General features: G+C 18.3%; 7 protein-coding genes and 1 non-coding gene across 8 annotated transcripts; 4 read left to right on the plus strand and 4 right to left on the minus strand.

Moving 5' to 3' along the window:
• Nucleotides 1–74: 74 nt before the first annotated feature.
• Nucleotides 75–1,755, minus strand: PADL01_0608300 (pre-mRNA-splicing factor SLU7, putative; the record flags this gene model as incomplete). Its single annotated transcript, XM_028680810.1, has 3 exons — nt 75–1,306; nt 1,455–1,556; nt 1,686–1,755. 3 exons carry the CDS (start codon nt 1,753–1,755, stop codon nt 75–77), a joined length of 1,404 nt encoding a protein of 467 aa, XP_028537250.1.
• A 1,100-nt stretch (nt 1,756–2,855) lies between these two features.
• On the minus strand, nt 2,856–5,609 carry PADL01_0608400 (conserved Plasmodium protein, unknown function; the record flags this gene model as incomplete). The annotated part of the gene is made up of 1 exon (XM_028680811.1): nt 2,856–5,609. The coding sequence occupies one exon, from the start codon at nt 5,607–5,609 to the stop codon at nt 2,856–2,858; it is 2,754 nt and encodes a 917-aa protein (XP_028537251.1).
• Nucleotides 5,610–7,835: 2,226 nt separating this feature from the next.
• Nucleotides 7,836–8,253, minus strand: PADL01_0608500. The gene has a single exon (XR_003699330.1). It is a non-coding gene; the product is annotated as an uncharacterized ncRNA (non-coding RNA).
• Nucleotides 8,254–9,696: 1,443 nt separating this feature from the next.
• Nucleotides 9,697–10,107, plus strand: PADL01_0608600 (histone H3; the record flags this gene model as incomplete). The annotated part of the gene is made up of 1 exon (XM_028680812.1): nt 9,697–10,107. One exon carries the CDS (start codon nt 9,697–9,699, stop codon nt 10,105–10,107), a length of 411 nt encoding a protein of 136 aa, XP_028537252.1.
• A 561-nt stretch (nt 10,108–10,668) lies between these two features.
• Nucleotides 10,669–11,241, minus strand: PADL01_0608700 (peptidyl-tRNA hydrolase PTRHD1, putative; the record flags this gene model as incomplete). The annotated part of the gene is made up of 2 exons (XM_028680813.1): nt 10,669–10,939; nt 11,141–11,241. The coding sequence occupies 2 exons, from the start codon at nt 11,239–11,241 to the stop codon at nt 10,669–10,671; spliced, it is 372 nt and encodes a 123-aa protein (XP_028537253.1).
• Nucleotides 11,242–14,044: 2,803 nt separating this feature from the next.
• PADL01_0608800 (calcium-dependent protein kinase 2) lies at nt 14,045–16,108 on the plus strand (the record flags this gene model as incomplete). Its single annotated transcript, XM_028680814.1, has 3 exons — nt 14,045–15,332; nt 15,646–15,854; nt 16,064–16,108. The coding sequence occupies 3 exons, from the start codon at nt 14,045–14,047 to the stop codon at nt 16,106–16,108; spliced, it is 1,542 nt and encodes a 513-aa protein (XP_028537254.1).
• Nucleotides 16,109–17,212: 1,104 nt separating this feature from the next.
• On the plus strand, nt 17,213–17,966 carry PADL01_0608900 (conserved Plasmodium protein, unknown function; the record flags this gene model as incomplete). Its single annotated transcript, XM_028680816.1, has 3 exons — nt 17,213–17,247; nt 17,407–17,535; nt 17,867–17,966. The coding sequence occupies 3 exons, from the start codon at nt 17,213–17,215 to the stop codon at nt 17,964–17,966; spliced, it is 264 nt and encodes an 87-aa protein (XP_028537255.1).
• A 272-nt stretch (nt 17,967–18,238) lies between these two features.
• Nucleotides 18,239–20,257, plus strand: PADL01_0609000 (transketolase; the record flags this gene model as incomplete). Its single annotated transcript, XM_028680817.1, has 1 exon — nt 18,239–20,257. The coding sequence occupies one exon, from the start codon at nt 18,239–18,241 to the stop codon at nt 20,255–20,257; it is 2,019 nt and encodes a 672-aa protein (XP_028537256.1).
• Between the last annotated feature and the right edge of the window lie 433 nt (nt 20,258–20,690).

The following is a 20,690-nucleotide window of genomic DNA, read 5'->3' on the forward strand; positions in this document are numbered from 1 at the left end:
AATTTGTTCATTTTGTTCTTATTTATAATTTATTATTTCTTCTTATTATTATTATTTTATTTTATTTTATTTTTTTATGTTTGAAAACATTTATCATATTTATTTGTTGAGGAACAACATTTATATCCCCATTTTTTGGTATGTTTATCATAATAGCTACCAAAAACTGATGAGTGATCAAATAAATATATATCTTCTTCATATTTACTAGGTACTTTAATATTTTTTTTCAGATTTTTATTATTTACTTGTTCGATTGGTTTATATTCTGTATATACTTCTGATTGTAGAAGTTCTTCTTGATTCGTTTGTTGTTCTTGAAAATTTTGACATTTATATGTTTTCAGAATATCTTCTTGTTTTTTTTTTATAATTTTTTTTTTTTTTTCTAAATATTCTTTATACATTAATTCTAGTTGAGTTGGTTGAGCATTAAAGTGTACATTTTCTCCTCTTTTATAACTTTCCCATGCAAAAACTTCTAATTTTTTTGATTCGATTGCATCATCTGTATTATTATAATAATTTTCACCTTTATAATAATTATCATCATCATTTAGATGTTTTCTAATATTAGCAAAAGGATCTTCTCTCATACTTCTACTCTTTGGATCATAAAAAGCTGAATTTAAACTTAGATTATATAAATATTTTGCTGTATCTTCTCTTATTCTTAAATTTCTAGCTATGTTTCTATTTTTTTCATTTTTATTAATTGTATTAATTGTAGAATTCTGGGTGTCCATAGTATCAGCTTTCAGTTTATTATCTTCATTGGATGATTCATCTAAATTTTCGCTTTCACTGCTTGATTTTTCATCATCATCATTATTATCATCATTATTATTATCATTATCATCATTATTATTATCATCATTATCATTATTATCATTATTATCATCATTATCATCATTTTTGTTATTGCCATGAATTTTTTTTTTTTTTATTGATTTTTTCTCATATTGTTTCTTTAAGTCTTCTGCTTTTCTTTTTTTTTTCTCCTCAACAATCTTTTCATATTCTTTATAAATATAATCAAAATTATTCACATTGTAACCAACCCATCTATCTCTATTTCCATCATATCCTAAATCTTGTGTAACACAAATAAAATCTTCATTATCATATTTCATAAAATTAACCTTTTTTTTTCTAGTTCTTTCTAAACAATCCTTTTCTTTGTGTGCTACACTTCCACAGTTCTTACAAAATTCTTGTCCCTTGTTATTATTTAAGAAAAGTTTTTTGTTCCGTTCTTCTTCTATTTTTATTTTATCAGATCCTTTATACCTTTGATGTTTCAGTCCTACAAAAACAAATAAATCAAAACAAAACAAAAAAAAAAAAAAAAAAAAAAAAATATATATAAATGTAAATATATATATATATGTGACATATTCACTACAATATATTATACACATACTTTTAAGTGCATACATTTTATTTCTTCTTACCCGGTTTTGTTTGATTTAAGTACCATGGAGCCTTAATAATATATTGTGGCATATGAGGGTTTATATCATTTCCTTCTTCATCTTTTAAAGCTTCCACCTTGCCTATTAAAAAAAAAAAATAAAAATAAATACATACATATATATATAAACTAACCAATTTAAATATACAACATATATATTATCATTCTGTGTATATTCTTTTATTTTTTTTGTTTATAATATTTTCCCTACCAGCTTTCCTGGCCTCGTTCAATTCTAACTCCTTTTTTTTCTCTTCTCGAGTGGCATTTTTGCTATTCATTTTTTCATTTTCTATTTTTTACATATTTAGCTCATATTTATATATAATATAAATGTATCACAATTTTTATATATAAGAAAATACAAATATATAACTATATATATATATATATATTAATAATTTAATGAAAAAAAAAAGAGTAACATCATAATTTTATAAAATATATATTATATATTATATATAATTATTGTTATTCTCAATTATCAAAAAAAAAAAAAAAAAAAAAAATATATATATATATATATATATATATATATATATAAATGAATAAATATATATATATATATATAAAAATATTAATATTTATTCATATTTACTAACATATAAATATATACATAATTTTAGTAAATCATTTTGAAATGTTTATTGAATTATTTATTATACTACTATTATTTTATTATATATATATTATAATTTTTCATTTATATTTTAAAATAATATATATATTTTTTTTGCCATTCTACATTTATATATATATATATATATATATATATATATTACAAAGTCAACTACTTCAAATGAGAATAAAAAAAAAAAAAAAAAAAAAGAGGAAATTCTTTCACATTTTAAATATGAAGAAAAAAAAAATAAATGTTATATTTATTCCTTATATTATTTTATTTTATTTTATTTTATAAAATAAGTTTATTTCATGAATATATATTATATGTGAATATAAATTTGGTAAATCTTATTTTAAAAAAAAAGAAGAAAAATATTTATATAAAAAAAAGTTTTAATTATTAAGTTTAAATAAAAAACATTAATCATAATAAATATATAATCTTTTATAACGTTTAAATGGAAACATAAAAAAAAAAATAATAAAAAATATAAAATAAAACAACGTAGATTTTATTAAATTTATAAGAAAAAATTTACTATATATATATTATATATACATATGATTGTATAAGATTTCAAGGAAGGGGTAAAATATAAAAAATAATTATTCTTCCTTTATTTGAGAACAGTAATTTAAAATAAATATATCCACACATATCCTTATATATATATATATATATATATTTATTTATTTATTTATTTTTATTTTTAAAAATTTCTTCAAAAGTGAATAACCAGGACGTATTTATTTCATTTTACATATTTTTATTTTGCATTTCATTTTTTACCTTGAGCTGTTCAAAAATTATTAATTTATACATATTTACAATAAATATCTTTCCATCTGAGTCTAAGAATTTTTCTGCCTCTATTAGCATATTTTTTGGTGATGTTTCGTTTAAAATTTGTTTAACAAAATAATTACTAATTTCTTCTGTAACATCTTTTTCATCAGTACCTATATATTCTGTAATTTTTTTATAAATCCAAGGTTTTAATTTTGTGCTTATATTATTTTTAAAATTAGGTATATTCCATTCAATTGGAAAATTAAAAATATCTTCTTCTGATGATGGTACTTTTTCTAATATTTTTTTTGAATTTTCAATAATATCAATAACTCTAACCTTTTCATTTTGTTGATCTTTTAATTCTTGTTCTTTTTTTTTTTCTTCTTCTTTGTTTTTTTCTTCTTCTTTGTTTTCTTTTTCTTCTTCATTTTTTTTATCCAAATATATGTTGTCTAATTTTGATAAGGCTTTAATATTTTTGTTTGTTTTTTTTCCTTTTTCTTCTAAATATGGATACTCATCATTTGTATCAAGGATATTTAATGTGTTTTGGTCATTTATATTTTGTATATATTCTGAATGGGAATTTTTTTTTTTCTTTATATTTTGTTCACCTTCTTTAATATTTTCATATTCTGTATTGGTCATTTTTCTTTTGTAGTTATCATTTTTTTTTTTTTCTTTTTTTCTTTTTTTTTCATATGAATCACAATCTGAGGAAGATGTATGGATATATTTAGATACAGATACCTTATCATCTTCCTCATCAGAATTAGAAGTATATTCACTATTGTTATATGTATTATAACTATTAAGCAATAAATCATTATCATTATTATTATTATTATTATTATTATTATTATTTTTATTTTTGTATTTTGTTTTATCATTTTTTATGAAAACCTCCTTTTTTTCCTCCTCTTCATCATAATCATCTTCTTGTAAGTAATTCTTGTCACTTTTTTTTTTCTTTAATTTCATATGGTTATTTTCAAAAAAAGACATATCATCAATGTCTGAATTGTTTGTTAATGTATCATCATTATTTTTTTTATGCATATTATCAACAGAAATGTTTTTATTATTATCATACTGATCTTTTGTATTATTAACATTATTTTTAGTTGATTCCATTTTTTTCATTTCTTCAATTTTTTTCATTTCTTCAATTTTTTTCATTTCCTCCATTTTTTTCATTTCTTCCATTTTTTTTATTTCCTCCATTTTTTTCATTTCTTCCTCTTCTTTTATTTCATTCAACTTGTCTTGTTCATCTAACTCTTTTTCCTTTTTCCTTTTAGCCCTTCTGATTTCTCTCCTTTTAGAACTGGACATAGTACTATTATCACTTTCTCCCTTTAAATCAATTTCAATAAGTTTTGCAATATCTTTTTTTTTTGATAACTGATATTTATTCCATTCTTTGTATGTATCCTTTTTAATTTGTTCTTCTAATTCTATCCATTCTTTTTCTCTTTTATAAAATTCTTTTTCCAAATCTTTTTCTTTATATTCCATTTTTTGTAATCGTTCTTTTTCTCTCCAGTTAATTTTATATTCTTTACTTATAAACATGAGTTCTTCCTCTTTGTCATTATCATTTTGTTTATCTGTCTGTTGTTCAATGTTTGAACAATATGATGTATTAACACAATCTTTGATGCTTTTTTTTTTTTTTTTTTTATCTATTGTATAATATGTATCATCTGAAATTGAAAAAATATCATTACTACTAGTACAAATTATTTTATTACTATTATTTATATTATTATTATTTTCCATATTTGTGCTTTTTCTTTGTTTTTTTAAATAAGTATTAGGAGGATCATTTTCATCTGTCAAATAATATTCATCTTCTTGAGTCCTTTCTCCATTTGAATTAACCTTTTTTCTTTTTTTTTTATTCTCATTTATTTCATTATCATTTTTCATAAAATTTAAAAATTCTTCAACGTTGTTTGGTAAGTTACCATTTTGTTCTATATTCATTTGTACTTTTTTATAATCATTTGTATCAATATTATTATTTATATGATCATTTGTATCAATATTATTATTTATTTCATTATTCATAATAGTATCATTTTCTTTTTTTCTCTCGTCACTCTCCTCATTAACCCTTTCTATAAATTTCATAATTTCCAACTTTTTAGTATCCATTTCTTTATTAATATAATTTAATAATTTCGACTTTTTATTTTCTTCATTTTGTCCATTTTTTTCATTTTGTTCATTTTGTTCATTTTGTCCATTTTTTTCATTTTGTTCATTTTGTCCATTTTGTTCATTTTTTTCATTTTCTTCTTTTATTTCTTCCCTTTTTTCATACATAACATCAACAATTCTTTCAAACATTTTTTTCAAATTATCACTACAATTTACTTTTAAATGTTTGTCGCCTAACTTTATATTATCTAAAATATTCATACATAAATAAACTTCATATATATCACTAAATTCACAAAATCCAAAAGCCATCAACTCATTTGTTGATGGGTTTCTTTGTCTTTGCCATTTTATAACATTACCAAAAATTTCTAACATTTTTAACATATCGTCATCTTCAATATATTTATCTATATTTCCTATATACATAACATTGTTTATATTTTTTACTTTATCATTTGACTTTTTAATATATGAATCTTCCTCTTCTTCATTTTCTCCTTTATTTATTATAAGTTTTAAGTTATTGTAATACACTTTATTGTTTATCATATAAACCAAAAAATAAAATAAAATAAAATAAAAAATAAAAATATATATGAATATATATATATATATTTATTTATTTTTCTCTCTTAATAAATATATAATATTATATATATATTTAATATTGTATATATATATTTTTTTTTTTTTGGAGAAAGAGAGATTATATGTTATTTATATATATATATATATTCCAAATTAAGCCATAAAAATATGGACATACAAACAAACATAATATTATTTAATAATAATTATTACATATTTTAATATATCATGAATTTGTGTTTTTTTAAAATAATGAACTTCGGTATGAATAAAATAAAAAAAATATTATTATATTATATATATATATATATATATATATATATATATATATATATATTTATATAATATATATTTCTTAAATCTCTTAAAACTTTTCAATAAATAACAGTTCTATATATTAATATTAACTTTTGATTTATATATTTTAATTTTAATTTTAATAATTTGAATGTGAGAAAAAATTCTTTCTCTTCTTTTCCTATATTAATATGATATGAATTATTTATATTATTCTCATATATTAATTTTTATCTCTTATTATAAAATATATATAATATATTTATGTATACATATATATATAAATAATGTACATATTTTTGAGATACCCTTTTTGCCTATAAAATTATATAATATAGAAGATCATTAATAATTATGTTATTATATATATATATTAAAATATTTATAAGATAATTTTAAAATTTCATATATTTTCATGTTTAATATTCATTTTTCTATAAGGATGAAAATAAGGTAAATATATATATGACCTTTTTATTTTATTATTTTTTTTTTTTTTTTTTGTTGTTTATATTTATAAATATTATTCCAAATAAAATAATAATATGTATTTATATTATATGAAAATAATTCATATTTATTAGTTGTAGACTAATTTCTTTTACTTTTAATTATATAAAATGCGAATATAATAATAATATTATAAATATATATATATATTATGACAATTTTGAGTATTTAATTTGTTACATATGTAAATGTTTCTTTTTTTTATAATATGTATAAGAAAATAGCTTTAATGAATATACAAAGATTGGTTGAATGATTATATATATATATATATATATATATATATATATATATATATGAACAATTATTATGTATAGGAATTTTCCTTTTGTTTTATTATGTAGATATAAAATTGTTACCAGTTGTAATTTTATAAAACAAGGCTCCTTATTTTACATACTCATATATATATATATATATATATATATATTATTTATATATGTGTTGTAAAATAATTGTTCGTGTTATGATTAATAAGGATAAATCGAAACATATCAATCATATAACTTATTTATTGTAATTGTCTCAAATATAATACAACAATCTATAATTCTCACAATTTTTATGGTCTTATAGTTATTTATTTTATTTCATTTTTTATTTATTAAGTGTCTGAACATAATTTTCATTTATATATTATTACAAAAAGAGAAGTACATGTTAATTATTATTTAAAAGGTTCATTTGGAAAATATTTATAAACATACATAAAAATACTTTAAGATGTCTGAACATTATAAATATATAATGGTATTATATATAAGAAATAAAACTTAGATATTTTCTCTTAACCTAACACATTATAATTATAATAATTTAATTATATAAAACATATCAATGGTTATTATATATCAATAAACATAAATTACTTTTTACACACTAAAATAACATACATACAATATATATATAATATTTATAATATATAAATGAATTGTAAACACTTTTGTATTTTTTATTCTTATATTCATATTAACTGTTAGAACTTTCCTTTTTTCTCCTTTAATTTTTTCTTATTCAGAACATTACAAAAAACATACACAGTTCAAAATAATGACAGTACACATAAAATTATCTTTATTATGATGAAAATAGAAATACACACTAAAAAATTAAATTATAACACGGTAATGTATTTTTAATAAAATTATATATATATATATATATATATATATATTATATTTTTTGTGTGTTCTTTAGAGAATTATAAAAAAAAAAAAAAAAAAAGGAAAAAAAATAAGCATTTAACTTTTTTCTTATTTCAGCTTAAGTTATACACATTTATTAAAATCTTTACTACATTAAGTATATTTAATAATGAACCACACAAAATAAAGATAATAAATAATAAAATAATAGGAATTATTATAAGAATATATATATATATATATATATAAATCCACATTAACATGATTAGGATAATTAAGTTACTAGTCATGTTTATAATAAGAAGCAAAATAAAATCACTGTGTAAGTTAACCTTTTTTCCTCTTTAAAAATTTCTAATCATATGAAAAAATAGTACTTTATAAAAATGTTTAAGAACATTATAACAAAAACATATTAATAATAAAAGAATAACAATAAAAAAAAAATTAGAAGGTGAAAAGAATAATATAAACAGAATAAAGAAATTATAATAATATGCTGCTTAAACATTTATGATAGGTATTATATATCATACAAATTTTATATAACTTATTTTATCCTTTTTTTTTTTTTTTTTTTCCTATTCATAGCTATTATATATGATATTTCATAAAATTTATAAATTATGCTCAAACTATTTAAAAAATATGTCTTCTTAAAAAAAAAAAAAAAAATTAAAGCAAAAATAAAGGTGATATATATATATATTATAATAATAGTATTAAGTTCATTGGTTAAACTACTTAATTTTTTTTTTTTTTTTTTCTTTTAAAATTAGCCATCTAATTATAGTGTAATTTAAAACTATATGTATATATATATATATTTTAAAAAATGCATACAAGATTATCAAAAATTATATAATTCTAATATGAGAGTAAAATATTTATCTTTATATATAATATATATATATATTATAATAAATACTAAATATAAATAAATATATAAAATATTTGATCCATTTAAAAAAAGAAAAAATCAAAAGAAAATATTTTATAATTATACATACATATATTATATATATATTATATAAGAAAGTATTTCCTCTTAATTTTAATAAAAATATATAAAAAAAGAGATAAGTGATATTTATAAAAAAGCATATATATGACCATTTTATATATATAAAAAACTATACACATTTCTTATATCATACCAATATAATAATATAATCCAAAAATAAACTTTTAATTTTAATTAAAAATATATAAAGACATCTTTTGTGCAATCATATTGCACTCCCAATTAAAAAAAAAAATAAATACTATTAATATATATATTATATATATATATATATATATTTTTTTTTTTGCTAAATTCGATTTTATATATATATATAATATATATAATATAAATATTATATATATTATAGAGCATTTAATTCAAGAAAATACTTAATAAATATATATAATATATATATAAATATACTATATAAATGCAAAAATATATAAAAAAGTGCATTGATTAAAATATATGAGCCATATATAAATATATATATATATATATATATACATATATATTATATAATAAATATATGTTTTTATATATATTTTTATATATATATTTTTTTTTTTTTCTTATACATATATATAATATACATATGTATTTATATATATGACATATGCACATGCTTTTTTTTTTTTTTTTTGCAATCCAAATTGCTATTTTTTTTATTTTTATTTGCATGATAAAATTTTTTTTTTTTTTTTTTTTATGCAAACTCGTAGCTTTTCGCATTAACAGTTCATAAAAAAAAAAAAAAAAAATTTTTTTTTCGTCAAACATTAAAAAAAAAAAAAAAAAAAGAAAGCACACAATACATATGTACAAATTAAAATATATTTTTTTTTTTTTTTTTTTTTAAAATACATTTAAAAAAAAAAAAGTATATCTCAAAAAAAAAAAAATATATTATTCTTAAAAAAAAAAAATTAAATATATAAAAAACTATTGCAAAAAAAATATTTTATATATATATATATATTATTCACAAAACTTGTCATACACATAAAAAAAAAAAAATATATAATTTTTTTTTTTTTCACAAAATACACACAATATATTTTATATCATAAATTTATATATATATTAAAAAATGGCACGAACTAAACAAACAGCTAGAAAATCAACTGCTGGTAAAGCCCCAAGGAAGCAATTAGCTTCAAAAGCAGCAAGGAAATCAGCTCCAATCTCTGCTGGTATTAAAAAGCCACACAGATATAGACCAGGAACTGTAGCTTTAAGAGAAATTAGAAGATATCAAAAATCTACTGATCTTTTAATAAGAAAATTACCATTCCAAAGATTAGTAAGAGAAATTGCTCAAGATTATAAAACTGACTTAAGATTCCAATCTTCAGCAGTAATGGCCCTTCAAGAAGCTGCAGAAGCTTACTTAGTTGGTCTTTTTGAAGATACCAACTTATGTGCCATTCACGCAAAAAGAGTTACCATTATGCCAAAAGATATCCAATTAGCCAGACGTATTCGTGGAGAAAGATCTTAAATTATATAATTTTATAACAAGATATAATAAGATTTAATTATTGAGTTATTTTAATAAATTTATATTATTTATAACATTTATATTTCCTTCCTTATATTTTTATTTAGCATTCGTTTTATACATAAAACATGTATATATATATTTTTTTTTTTTAAATATTTTACAATGACATTAATTTTTTTTTTTAAGGCTTCACTAGAAGCCATTATATATAATATATACATATATAATTATATTTATTCAAAACATAAAATTAATAATTTTTTTTTTTTTTTTTTTTCTTATTCTTTTTCTTTTTCATTATGTTATAATTTTAACAACTGTACAATATAATAAATGTACATATAACAAATATATATACATATAAACAGTGTATTATTAAAAAAAAAAAATGAATCGTATTAACAGTTAGAAAAAAAAAAATTTTTTTTTTATCATCTTTGAAAATTATTTTTATAAAATATTATATAAAAGGAAGAATAATAAGACATAAAATATAAGTAAACAATGTATTTTTATGAATTATATTATATATATTATATGTGTGTGTGTCCATTTTTTTTATAACTTTCTTAATAATGGATATTTTTTAAAATAATCACGTACAGTGTTCTTATAATATGGTTTCAAGGCAATAGCTGTGAAGATGTTCTCTGGATATTCGGTCCATATTTTATATTTTAACGATTCCTTATCCAGAATACTAGATAAGTTTTTTATTTCATTTGTATCATCAATTTTTAATATAACTTTATGCATATTATTTATATGTTCTGGAGATAAATAATCTTTAACAATTTGATCATCCATGTTTTCTGCTATCACAGCAATACTGTCAAAGGTAAAAATTAGGAACATAAATAAATATAACAAAAAGGAAAATATTATAATACATATTAATATGTATATAAATATATATATATATATATATATATATGTAAGTATTTTATATCATATCTTCTAAAAGTATGGTATACATTTTTTCTTTAGTACGTTCAAAATGTAATATATATTTCTACTTCTATTTTTTTACCAGGCATGACAAGCTTGGGCGATTACAGATCCTAATGGCCATTTTTTATCTATAATTTCTTTATTTACTAATATATATTGAATAATAGGATTCTCGTTCATTTTTTCAATTATAAATATATATTATAAAACGAATTAAAAATAATAAAAAAAAAAAAAAAAAGAACAAAGAAAGGGTAGTATTTATTTATTATTATTTTTTTTTTCTATAATTTCCTTTAATATATCTTCCTTTATATATAAGTATATATAATATAGCTTCAAAAATTCCCCTTATAAAAAAAATATATTTTTTTTTTATTTATAGTTTCTTCTAATATTTTATTTTTTAAATAATATTCTTTTCGTTTTCCCTTATATATATATATATATATATATATATATATATTTTAATAGATTAATTATTATAGTGGAATAATTTTAGATATACCTTTAGTTCTTATATAGAAATGATTAATTTATATTTAAAAATAAAGAAAAAAGGAGATTACCAATTTATATAATTTATTATCTAAATATTATTCGTAGAACATGAAAATGATTATCCCAAAAGAATATATAAATGGTATTAATACATTATTACATATATATATATATATATATATATATATATAATTGTTGTTTTAAATATATAGTTTATAAACTATCTACTGATGGTATACCTTAAGGAAAAAATATTTTTTTAATATATAATATTATATATTGTCAGATAAAAAAAGTTATTACATTTTACAACATTTTAAAAACATGTTATTTTTTTTTATTTAAACCTTGAATAGAAACAAATATAACGTAATTTAAATATAGGAGGGAATTTTTTTTTTTTTTCTTTCTAATTAAATGAATAAATAAATAAATATAATATATATATATAAATATATTTCTATATATTTTATATTATATAATATCCGTTGAATTTTATTTCTTCTTTTTTTTGTTCATTTTAATAATATTAATATAGAATTAAAAGTCTATAAAAAGAAAGGTATTATATATATATATATATATATATATAATAAACTTTTATAAAATATTATTACAGTTAACATTTTTATTTATTTTCTATTCCTTGTTGTTTTTTTGTTTTTTTTTTTTTTCCTTTTCACAATTGTATAGGTGTATAATTCATGTGTACGCGTATAAAATACTACTTTTTTTTTTTTTTTAAAAATAAAAAAAAAATACACTGTTATATTGATGCGTACAGTTAAACTTACGATAAAAATTTTGATCTGTTATAAGTTCTGTTAATACTTGTACACACACATAAATATATATATATATATAATTATATAAGACAATGAACAAATTTTTAAAAATAATATATAAATTAAAAAAAAAAAAATGTGAAATAATACGTTTTGTAAATAAATAAATATACATATATATGTATATATATATATATTTTTTTTAAATAATAAAAAAAAATATAAATGATTATTCTAATAACCCATTTTTACAATTTCTGGTATTTTCATATTTGAAATTGATGGTATAATAATATATAATATTTTTAAAATAAATATCACAAAAAAAAAAAAAAAAAAAAAAAAAAAACACATAATATGAAATAAAATAAAAATATATTAACTAATTTTAGGTTAATGAAAAGTATATATTTCCTTTTTATATGTTTTATTGATTATAATTTTATTCAACATCATGACTATAAAATAAAATTTTTATGATTCCTGTTATATATATATATATGTGTATATATTTATACAGTGTTTACGTTTTTTTACAAAAATTTATAAAATTTATACATAAATATATACAATTCTATTATTTTATAAAAATATATATATTTATAAATATTATAAAGATATAATAATATATTCTAAAAATACTAATTTTTATTTGTATTTTTAATTTACAAAAAAAAAAAAAAAAAAAAAATCGTGTGCAAAAATATTTTAGCTTTTTTTTTTTTTTTTTTTTTTTTTTTTTTAAAATGAAAAAATAAATGAATTAATGTTATTTTTATTATTTTAATATAATATTAATAATATATTTTTTCTATATATATTTTACTATATTGTATAAATTTTATGAATATAATTTCTTAGAGAATACGAAAGTATTTTATATTTTTTTTATGTTATACATATATTTATATATTCATAATAATATTAAATAATATATTATTACATTTAATGATTTTATTAGAATTATATTCCATTGTTCATAAAAAATAATATATATATTATATTATATTTTTTTAGAATATACCTTTTTTTTTAACGTTTTTGAATCTTTTGAATATAATTCATGTATATAATATAATTTGACTATGACTTTCTTTTAGATTTTAATATATTGTAATATATATATATATATATATAATTTATTGTATATATATTTTTTTTGAATATGTAATTTTTTTTTTTTCTAAATTTTTATAAGAAAATATATATATATATATATATATATATATACATATACATATATATATGTATATTTTTTAAAGAAAAAAATATGTTATTATTTTATATATGATGATGAAGGAACAAGGTGTAATGTAAATATATAAAAAAAAATATATATAATCTAATAATATAACTTGTAATATAGAATGTATGTAAATCCTTACATGTAAATAATGTAAGTTTTTTTTTTTTTTTTTTTTTTTTTAGAACAACATGAAATAAAATTGTCATGTAGGTTTCTTATTCTTTTTTTTTTTTTTTTTTTTCTTTTTCTCCTTCTATTGAATAAATAAAAAAAAAAAAAAAAAAAAAATATTAAAATTATAAAACAAAATAATACAAGAGTAAATAGACTGTTCTATTAAAGGAGTAATCATAACGTATCACCCAAAAGAACATATCAAAAATATATATATTAAAAATAGTGAAAAATATATATATATATATATATATATATATAAGGAATAATAAATATTATGGGAAATCACTTTTCAGTAAAATTAAAAAGGAAAAAAAAAAAAAAAGGTTTTTTAAATATATATGGAAAAAATACTAATGCAGATAATACAATTAAACAAAGTAATGATTGTAAATATGATATAAATGGTTGTATATCAAGAGAAGGTGCAACAACATTAGAAAGAAAAAATTTAATATTATGTCATTCAGGAAAGTTAGAAGATAAATATATTATTGATGAGAAATTAGGACAGGGTACATATGGTTGTGTATATAAAGGTATAGATAAAGTTACAAATCAGTTATATGCTATAAAAGAAGAAAAAAAAGATCGATTGAAAAATATCAATCGTTTTTTTCAAGAAATTGAGATTATGAAAAGATTAGATCATCCAAATATTGTAAAATTATATGAAACTTATGAAAATGATAATTATATATATTTAATTATGGAATTATGTTCAGGTAGAGAATTATTTGATAGTATAATTGAGAATGGTTCATTTACTGAAAAGAATGCTGCAACTATAATGAAGCAAATATTTTCAGCTATATTTTATTTACATTCTTTAAATATTGTACATCGTGATTTAAAACCTGAAAATTTTTTATTTCAAAGTGAAAGTAAAGATAGTTTATTAAAAATTATAGATTTTGGTTTAAGTAAAAATTTAGGAACAGGAGAATTTACTACTACTAAAGCAGGAACACCATATTATGTTGCACCTCAAGTATTAGATGGGAAATATGATAAAAAATGTGATATCTGGTCTAGTGGTGTTATTATGTATACACTTTTATGTGGATACCCACCATTCTATGGTGATACAGATAATGAAGTTTTAAAAAAAGTTAAAAAAGGAGAATTCTGCTTTTATGAAAATGATTGGGGAACTATTTCTTCTGAGGCAAAAAATTTAATAACAAAATTATTAACATATAATCCAAATGAAAGATGTACTATCGAAGAAGCTTTAAATCATCCATGGATAACACAAATGACAACCAAAAGCCATGAACATGTAGAATTATCTTCAAGCTTATTAAAAAATCTTAAAAATTTTAAAAAAGAAAATGAATTAAAAAAAATTGCATTAACTATTATAGCCAAACATTTATGTGATCTTGAAATTAATAACTTAAGAAATATATTTATAGCTCTTGATGTTGATAATAGTGGAACTTTATCATCTCAAGAAATTCTTGATGGGTTAAAAAAAATAGGATACCAAAAAATACCTCCAGATATTCACCAAGTGCTTAGAGATATTGATTCAAACGCCTCAGGTCAAATACATTACACAGGTAATAAAAAAAAAAAAAATATATATATATATATATATATATATATATAGATATATGTATATATATCTATATATATATGTTACCAAGTGGGAATTATTTATATAAAAAATTGATGGTTTATATTAATTCAGAGCGATACATATTATATATCACCTATATAAATCACAAAATGGTTTTTTTTATCATTTTGATTTATTCCATATATATTTTGCACTTGTTAAAAAATATTTATTATATATATATGTATATATATATATATACATATACATATATAATTTTTTTTATTTTATTTTATTTTTTTGTATGGATAAAGATTTCCTGGCTGCCACAATTGATAAGCAAACGTACCTCAAAAAGGAAGTCTGCTTAATACCCTTTAAATTTTTTGATATTGATGGTAATGGGAAAATAAGTGTCGAAGAATTAAAAAGGATATTTGGAAGAGACGATATTGAAAACCCATTAATAGACAAAGCAATTGATTCATTGCTACAAGAAGTTGATTTAAATGGAGATGGAGAGGTAAACAAATTTATAAAGATGAGAAAGGATCAAATGGGAATACCCACAAAAATATAAATAAATAAATATATATATATATAAATATATTTTATTTCACAATGAATTATTTTCACATATTTTTTATAACCTTTATTCTTCATATATATTTACCTTACCATTTAATTATTAAATTATAAAATAAATATATATATTTTTTTTTCCTTTTTTAGATCGATTTCCATGAATTCATGCTTATGATGAGCAAAAAAAAATAATGTTATTTGGTTTCCACGTATATGGAAACGTGTTTGTATTTGTATTTGTATTTCTACAATTTGATGATCACATAATAAGATATTAATTTGTATTTTTTTACCTTTTTAAATATATATTAATATATAAAAAATTGTAAAATAATATATTTGTCATATATTTTTTTAAGTTTTTAATTTTTTTTTTTTTTTATGTACCTGTATTTATTAATATTTTATTAATATTCTTTTTAATTCTTTCTTTTACATATAACTATTTCAACGTACCATTTGTTGTTAATATGAATGAATTCATCTCTTTTTTTTTTTTTTTTTTATGATTTATATATATATTTATGTGTTTGTATAACCCTTTGATATGTTGGTTTATGGTTATTCTATCATATATTTATTTAATTATTTTTCATTATTATATTTTTTTATTTTATTATTTATTTATTTTATTTATTATTCATATTAATATTTGATTTTTAAAAAAATATAATTCTTGATTATGATGATAATAAATTTTCCTCTTTGTTTTTATATATAAAAAACATGTTTTCGTAATTTTTATACTTTAATAACATGTAATAAAATAATTATTACAATTTTAAAATAAAATATATAAAATGACATATATATGAAAATCTTAAGATACATTATAATAAAATAAAATATAATATAAATATAAAATACTTATCCAATAAAACATAAGAAATATTATACTAAAGATTCAATGTAAAATTATCGTATTATAATATTCTATTATATATATATATTTTTTTTTCATTCCACATAAAAAAAAAAATACTTAAAAAGAAGCCATATAAAAATATATGCATATATATATTATGAACTCTATATAATTAACATGTTCGATTATTATAATATTTTTTTTGGTCATTCAAAAAGAATATATATATAATAATATAATATTTATATGGTTCATTTATAATTTATTCAAGAATATGTAGTAAAAAAAAAAAAAAATTATATATATTTATAAAATATATATATTTATATATTATTTTTTTTTTTTTTTTTTTTGTAACTTTAAATTTAATGTGAAGTTTATAAAAGAGTTTTTTCTTTTTCTATAAGATCTTATTATTTAGTTTTATTATAATGGGAGCAGTAGAATGTGAAAAATCAATTAAGCAGTAAAATATATATAAAAAATATAATATATATATATATATATATTTTTTGTATTTATATTTATTATTAGTATTTATAATTCTTTTACATGAATGATAAATATTGTATAATATATATAATATATATATTTTTTTTTTATTATTATTATTTTTTTTTTATAGTATAATAGAAATAAATTGTTTATCAGAAAAAAACAGTAATATTTTATATAAATGTTTATTAAGTGATGATTCACTAAAACAAAACGAAATGTTTACACGTGCAAATGTATCTGGAAATATATTAAAAATGTAATTACAAAAAATATATGTTATAAAATAAATATGCTTATTCCTATATACCCTTATTTTTACATATAAATAAAATATATAAATATAAACATTTTTTTTATCATATTCATTAGGAAATATTCCTTGACCTTTTTTTTTTTTTTATATTATAAATATATTAATAATATATATATATATATATATATATTTTGTATACCATTTTATTATGTTTTTTTTGGATTCTTATGTTAAAAATATTTTTTTAATGCAATTATAAAGAATATATAAATAAGAATTACAAAGTCATATTAATATATATACATATATTTTAATTTTTTACTTTTTATTTTAGAGAGTTACAAAGCAATACTTGTGAAGATATAAGATATAAGGCAAAAAATATATATGATTATTTACATTTCTTTTTTAAAACTGTAGAAACCTTTGCTTAAATAGAAATATTTTACATGTATATATAAATATATTTTTTTACTCTTTCAAAGTGTTTTATAATTATCACTTAAACATTTTACCAAAAAAAAAAAAAAAAAAAAAAAAAAAAATATATATATATATATATATATATATAAATATTATATATATACATATATATATATATTATATATATATTTCCATAGCATTAATATTTTATTTAAGCTAGGCCTATTTGTAATTATTCAAAAAAATAAAGAAAAACTAGGTTATTTCATTTTTGATCATTTAAATGAACAATATGGATAACGAAATAGACACAAAGTGCATAAACGAAATTCGTATGTTATCAGCAGAATTGCCATTAGAGGCAAAGAGTGGACATCAAGGAGCTCCAATAGGTTGTGCCCCTATAGCTCATATATTATGGTCTTATGTAATGAATTATTATAATGAAGATACCAAATGGATAAATAGGGATAGATTTATTTTGTCGAATGGTCATGCTAGTGCATTACTGTATACTATGTTATATTTAACAGAACAAGGGTTAAGTATGGAAGATTTAAAATTGTTTCGACAATTTGGAAGTATAACACCAGGTCATCCAGAAAATCATATAACAAAAGGTGTTGAAGTTACTACAGGACCATTAGGTCAAGGTGCTTCAAATGCTGTAGGTATGGCTATAGCTGCTCATAATTTAGCAGAGAAATATAATACTGAAGAACATAAAATATTTGATAATTATGTATATGCTATATGTGGTGATGGATGTATGCAAGAAGGTGTATTTTGTGAAGCTGCTTCACTTGCAGGTCATTTAGGTTTAGGTCGATTAATTCTTTTATATGATGATAATAAAATTACTATTGATGGTAATACTGATTTATCATTTACAGAAAATATAGAGAAAAAATTTGAGGCTTTAAATTGGGAAGTTCGTCGTGTTGAAGATGGTAATAAAGATTATAAGAAAATATTATATGAAATTGAACAAGGTAAAAAAAATTTACAACAACCAACTCTTATTATTGTTAGAACTGCATGTGGTTTTGGTACAAAAGTGGAAGGTACTTGTAAATCACATGGATTAGCTTTAAATGATGAAGATTTGAAAAAGGCAAAAGCTTTTTTTGGTTTAGATCCTGAAAAAAAATTTCATATATCTGATGATGTAAAAGAATTTTATAAAAATGTTATACAAAAAAAAAAAGAAAATTATATCAAATGGAAAAACATGTTTGATGATTTTTCTTTAAAATATCCACAAGTATCACAAGAAATTATAAGAAGATTTCAAAATGGTTTACCAAATAATTGGAAAGATGCATTACCAAAATATACACCAAAAGATGCACCAGGTGCTACTAGAAACCTATCCGGAATTGTTTTAAATTCAATAAATAAAATATTTCCAGAGTTAATAGGAGGTAGTGCAGATTTATCAGAATCAAATTGTACATCATTAAAAGAAGAAAAAGATATAAAAAAAAATTCTTATGCAAATAAATATATTAGATTTGGTGTTAGAGAACATGGTATGGTAGCTATTACAAATGGTTTATATGCGTATGGTGGATTCAAACCTTATTGTGGTACATTTTTAAATTTCTATACTTATGCTTTTGGTGCTTTAAGATTAGCTGCTTTATCAAATCATCATATTCTTTGTATAGCTACACATGATTCTGTTGAATTAGGAGAAGATGGACCAACACACCAACCAATTGAAGTTTTATCTTTGCTTAGATCAACTCCAAATCTAAATATAATTAGACCAGCTGATGGTAATGAAGTATCAGGAGCTTATTTATCTCATTTTTCTAATCCACATACTCCAACTGTTATTGCTCTATGTAGAAATAAAGTTCCACATCTTAATAACACACATCCTGAACAAGTCTTAAAAGGAGCATATATTTTAGAAGATTTTGATACTTCTAATAATCCAAAAGTTATTTTAACAGGTAGTGGATCAGAATTACATTTATGTTTTGAAGCTAAAGAAATTTTAAAAAATCAACATCAATTAAATGTAAGAATTGTAAGTTTTCCATCTTGGACCTTATTTAAAAAGCAACCAGAAGAATATCAATATTCTGTTATGATGCATAATCATACGAATTTACCTAGATTCTATATTGAACCTGCATCAACACATGGATTCGATACATATTTCAATGTATATATAGGTATTAACCAATTTGGTTATTCAGCACCTAAAAATAAAATATGGGAACACCTAGGGTTCACCCCTGAAAATATTGTTCAAAAGGTATTAGCATTTATGAAAAATAAACTTAAATGAATATAATTATGATATGATATGATATGATATGATATAATTACACCATACCAAATGAAAGTACACAAACGCACATAAATATATTATATATATATATATATATGTGTGTGTGCTTTTATTTATTTATTATCACAAATTGGCTTTTAACTATTGTCAATAAAAAAAATTATCAAAGTATAATTTTTATATATTTATATATTATATAATTTTGCTTTTATATATTTCCCTATATTATGGTAAAATAATATTTTTATATATCTTATATGACTTTACATTCATTATAATTTCTCTTTATATTACCTATATTTACATATTATGTGGAAAAACTAAATTCATTCCCCTTTTTATAGTTTACTAATTAATAATATTTAATATATAAAATAACTTTTGAGAGTTGTAAAATTAATAAAAAAAAATTTAAGTGAAATATATTAAT

The sequence above is a fragment of the Plasmodium sp. gorilla clade G2 genome (assembly GCF_900097015.1).
Source record: "Plasmodium sp. gorilla clade G2 genome assembly, chromosome: 6".
Taxonomy (NCBI): domain Eukaryota; phylum Apicomplexa; class Aconoidasida; order Haemosporida; family Plasmodiidae; genus Plasmodium; species Plasmodium adleri (nom. inval.).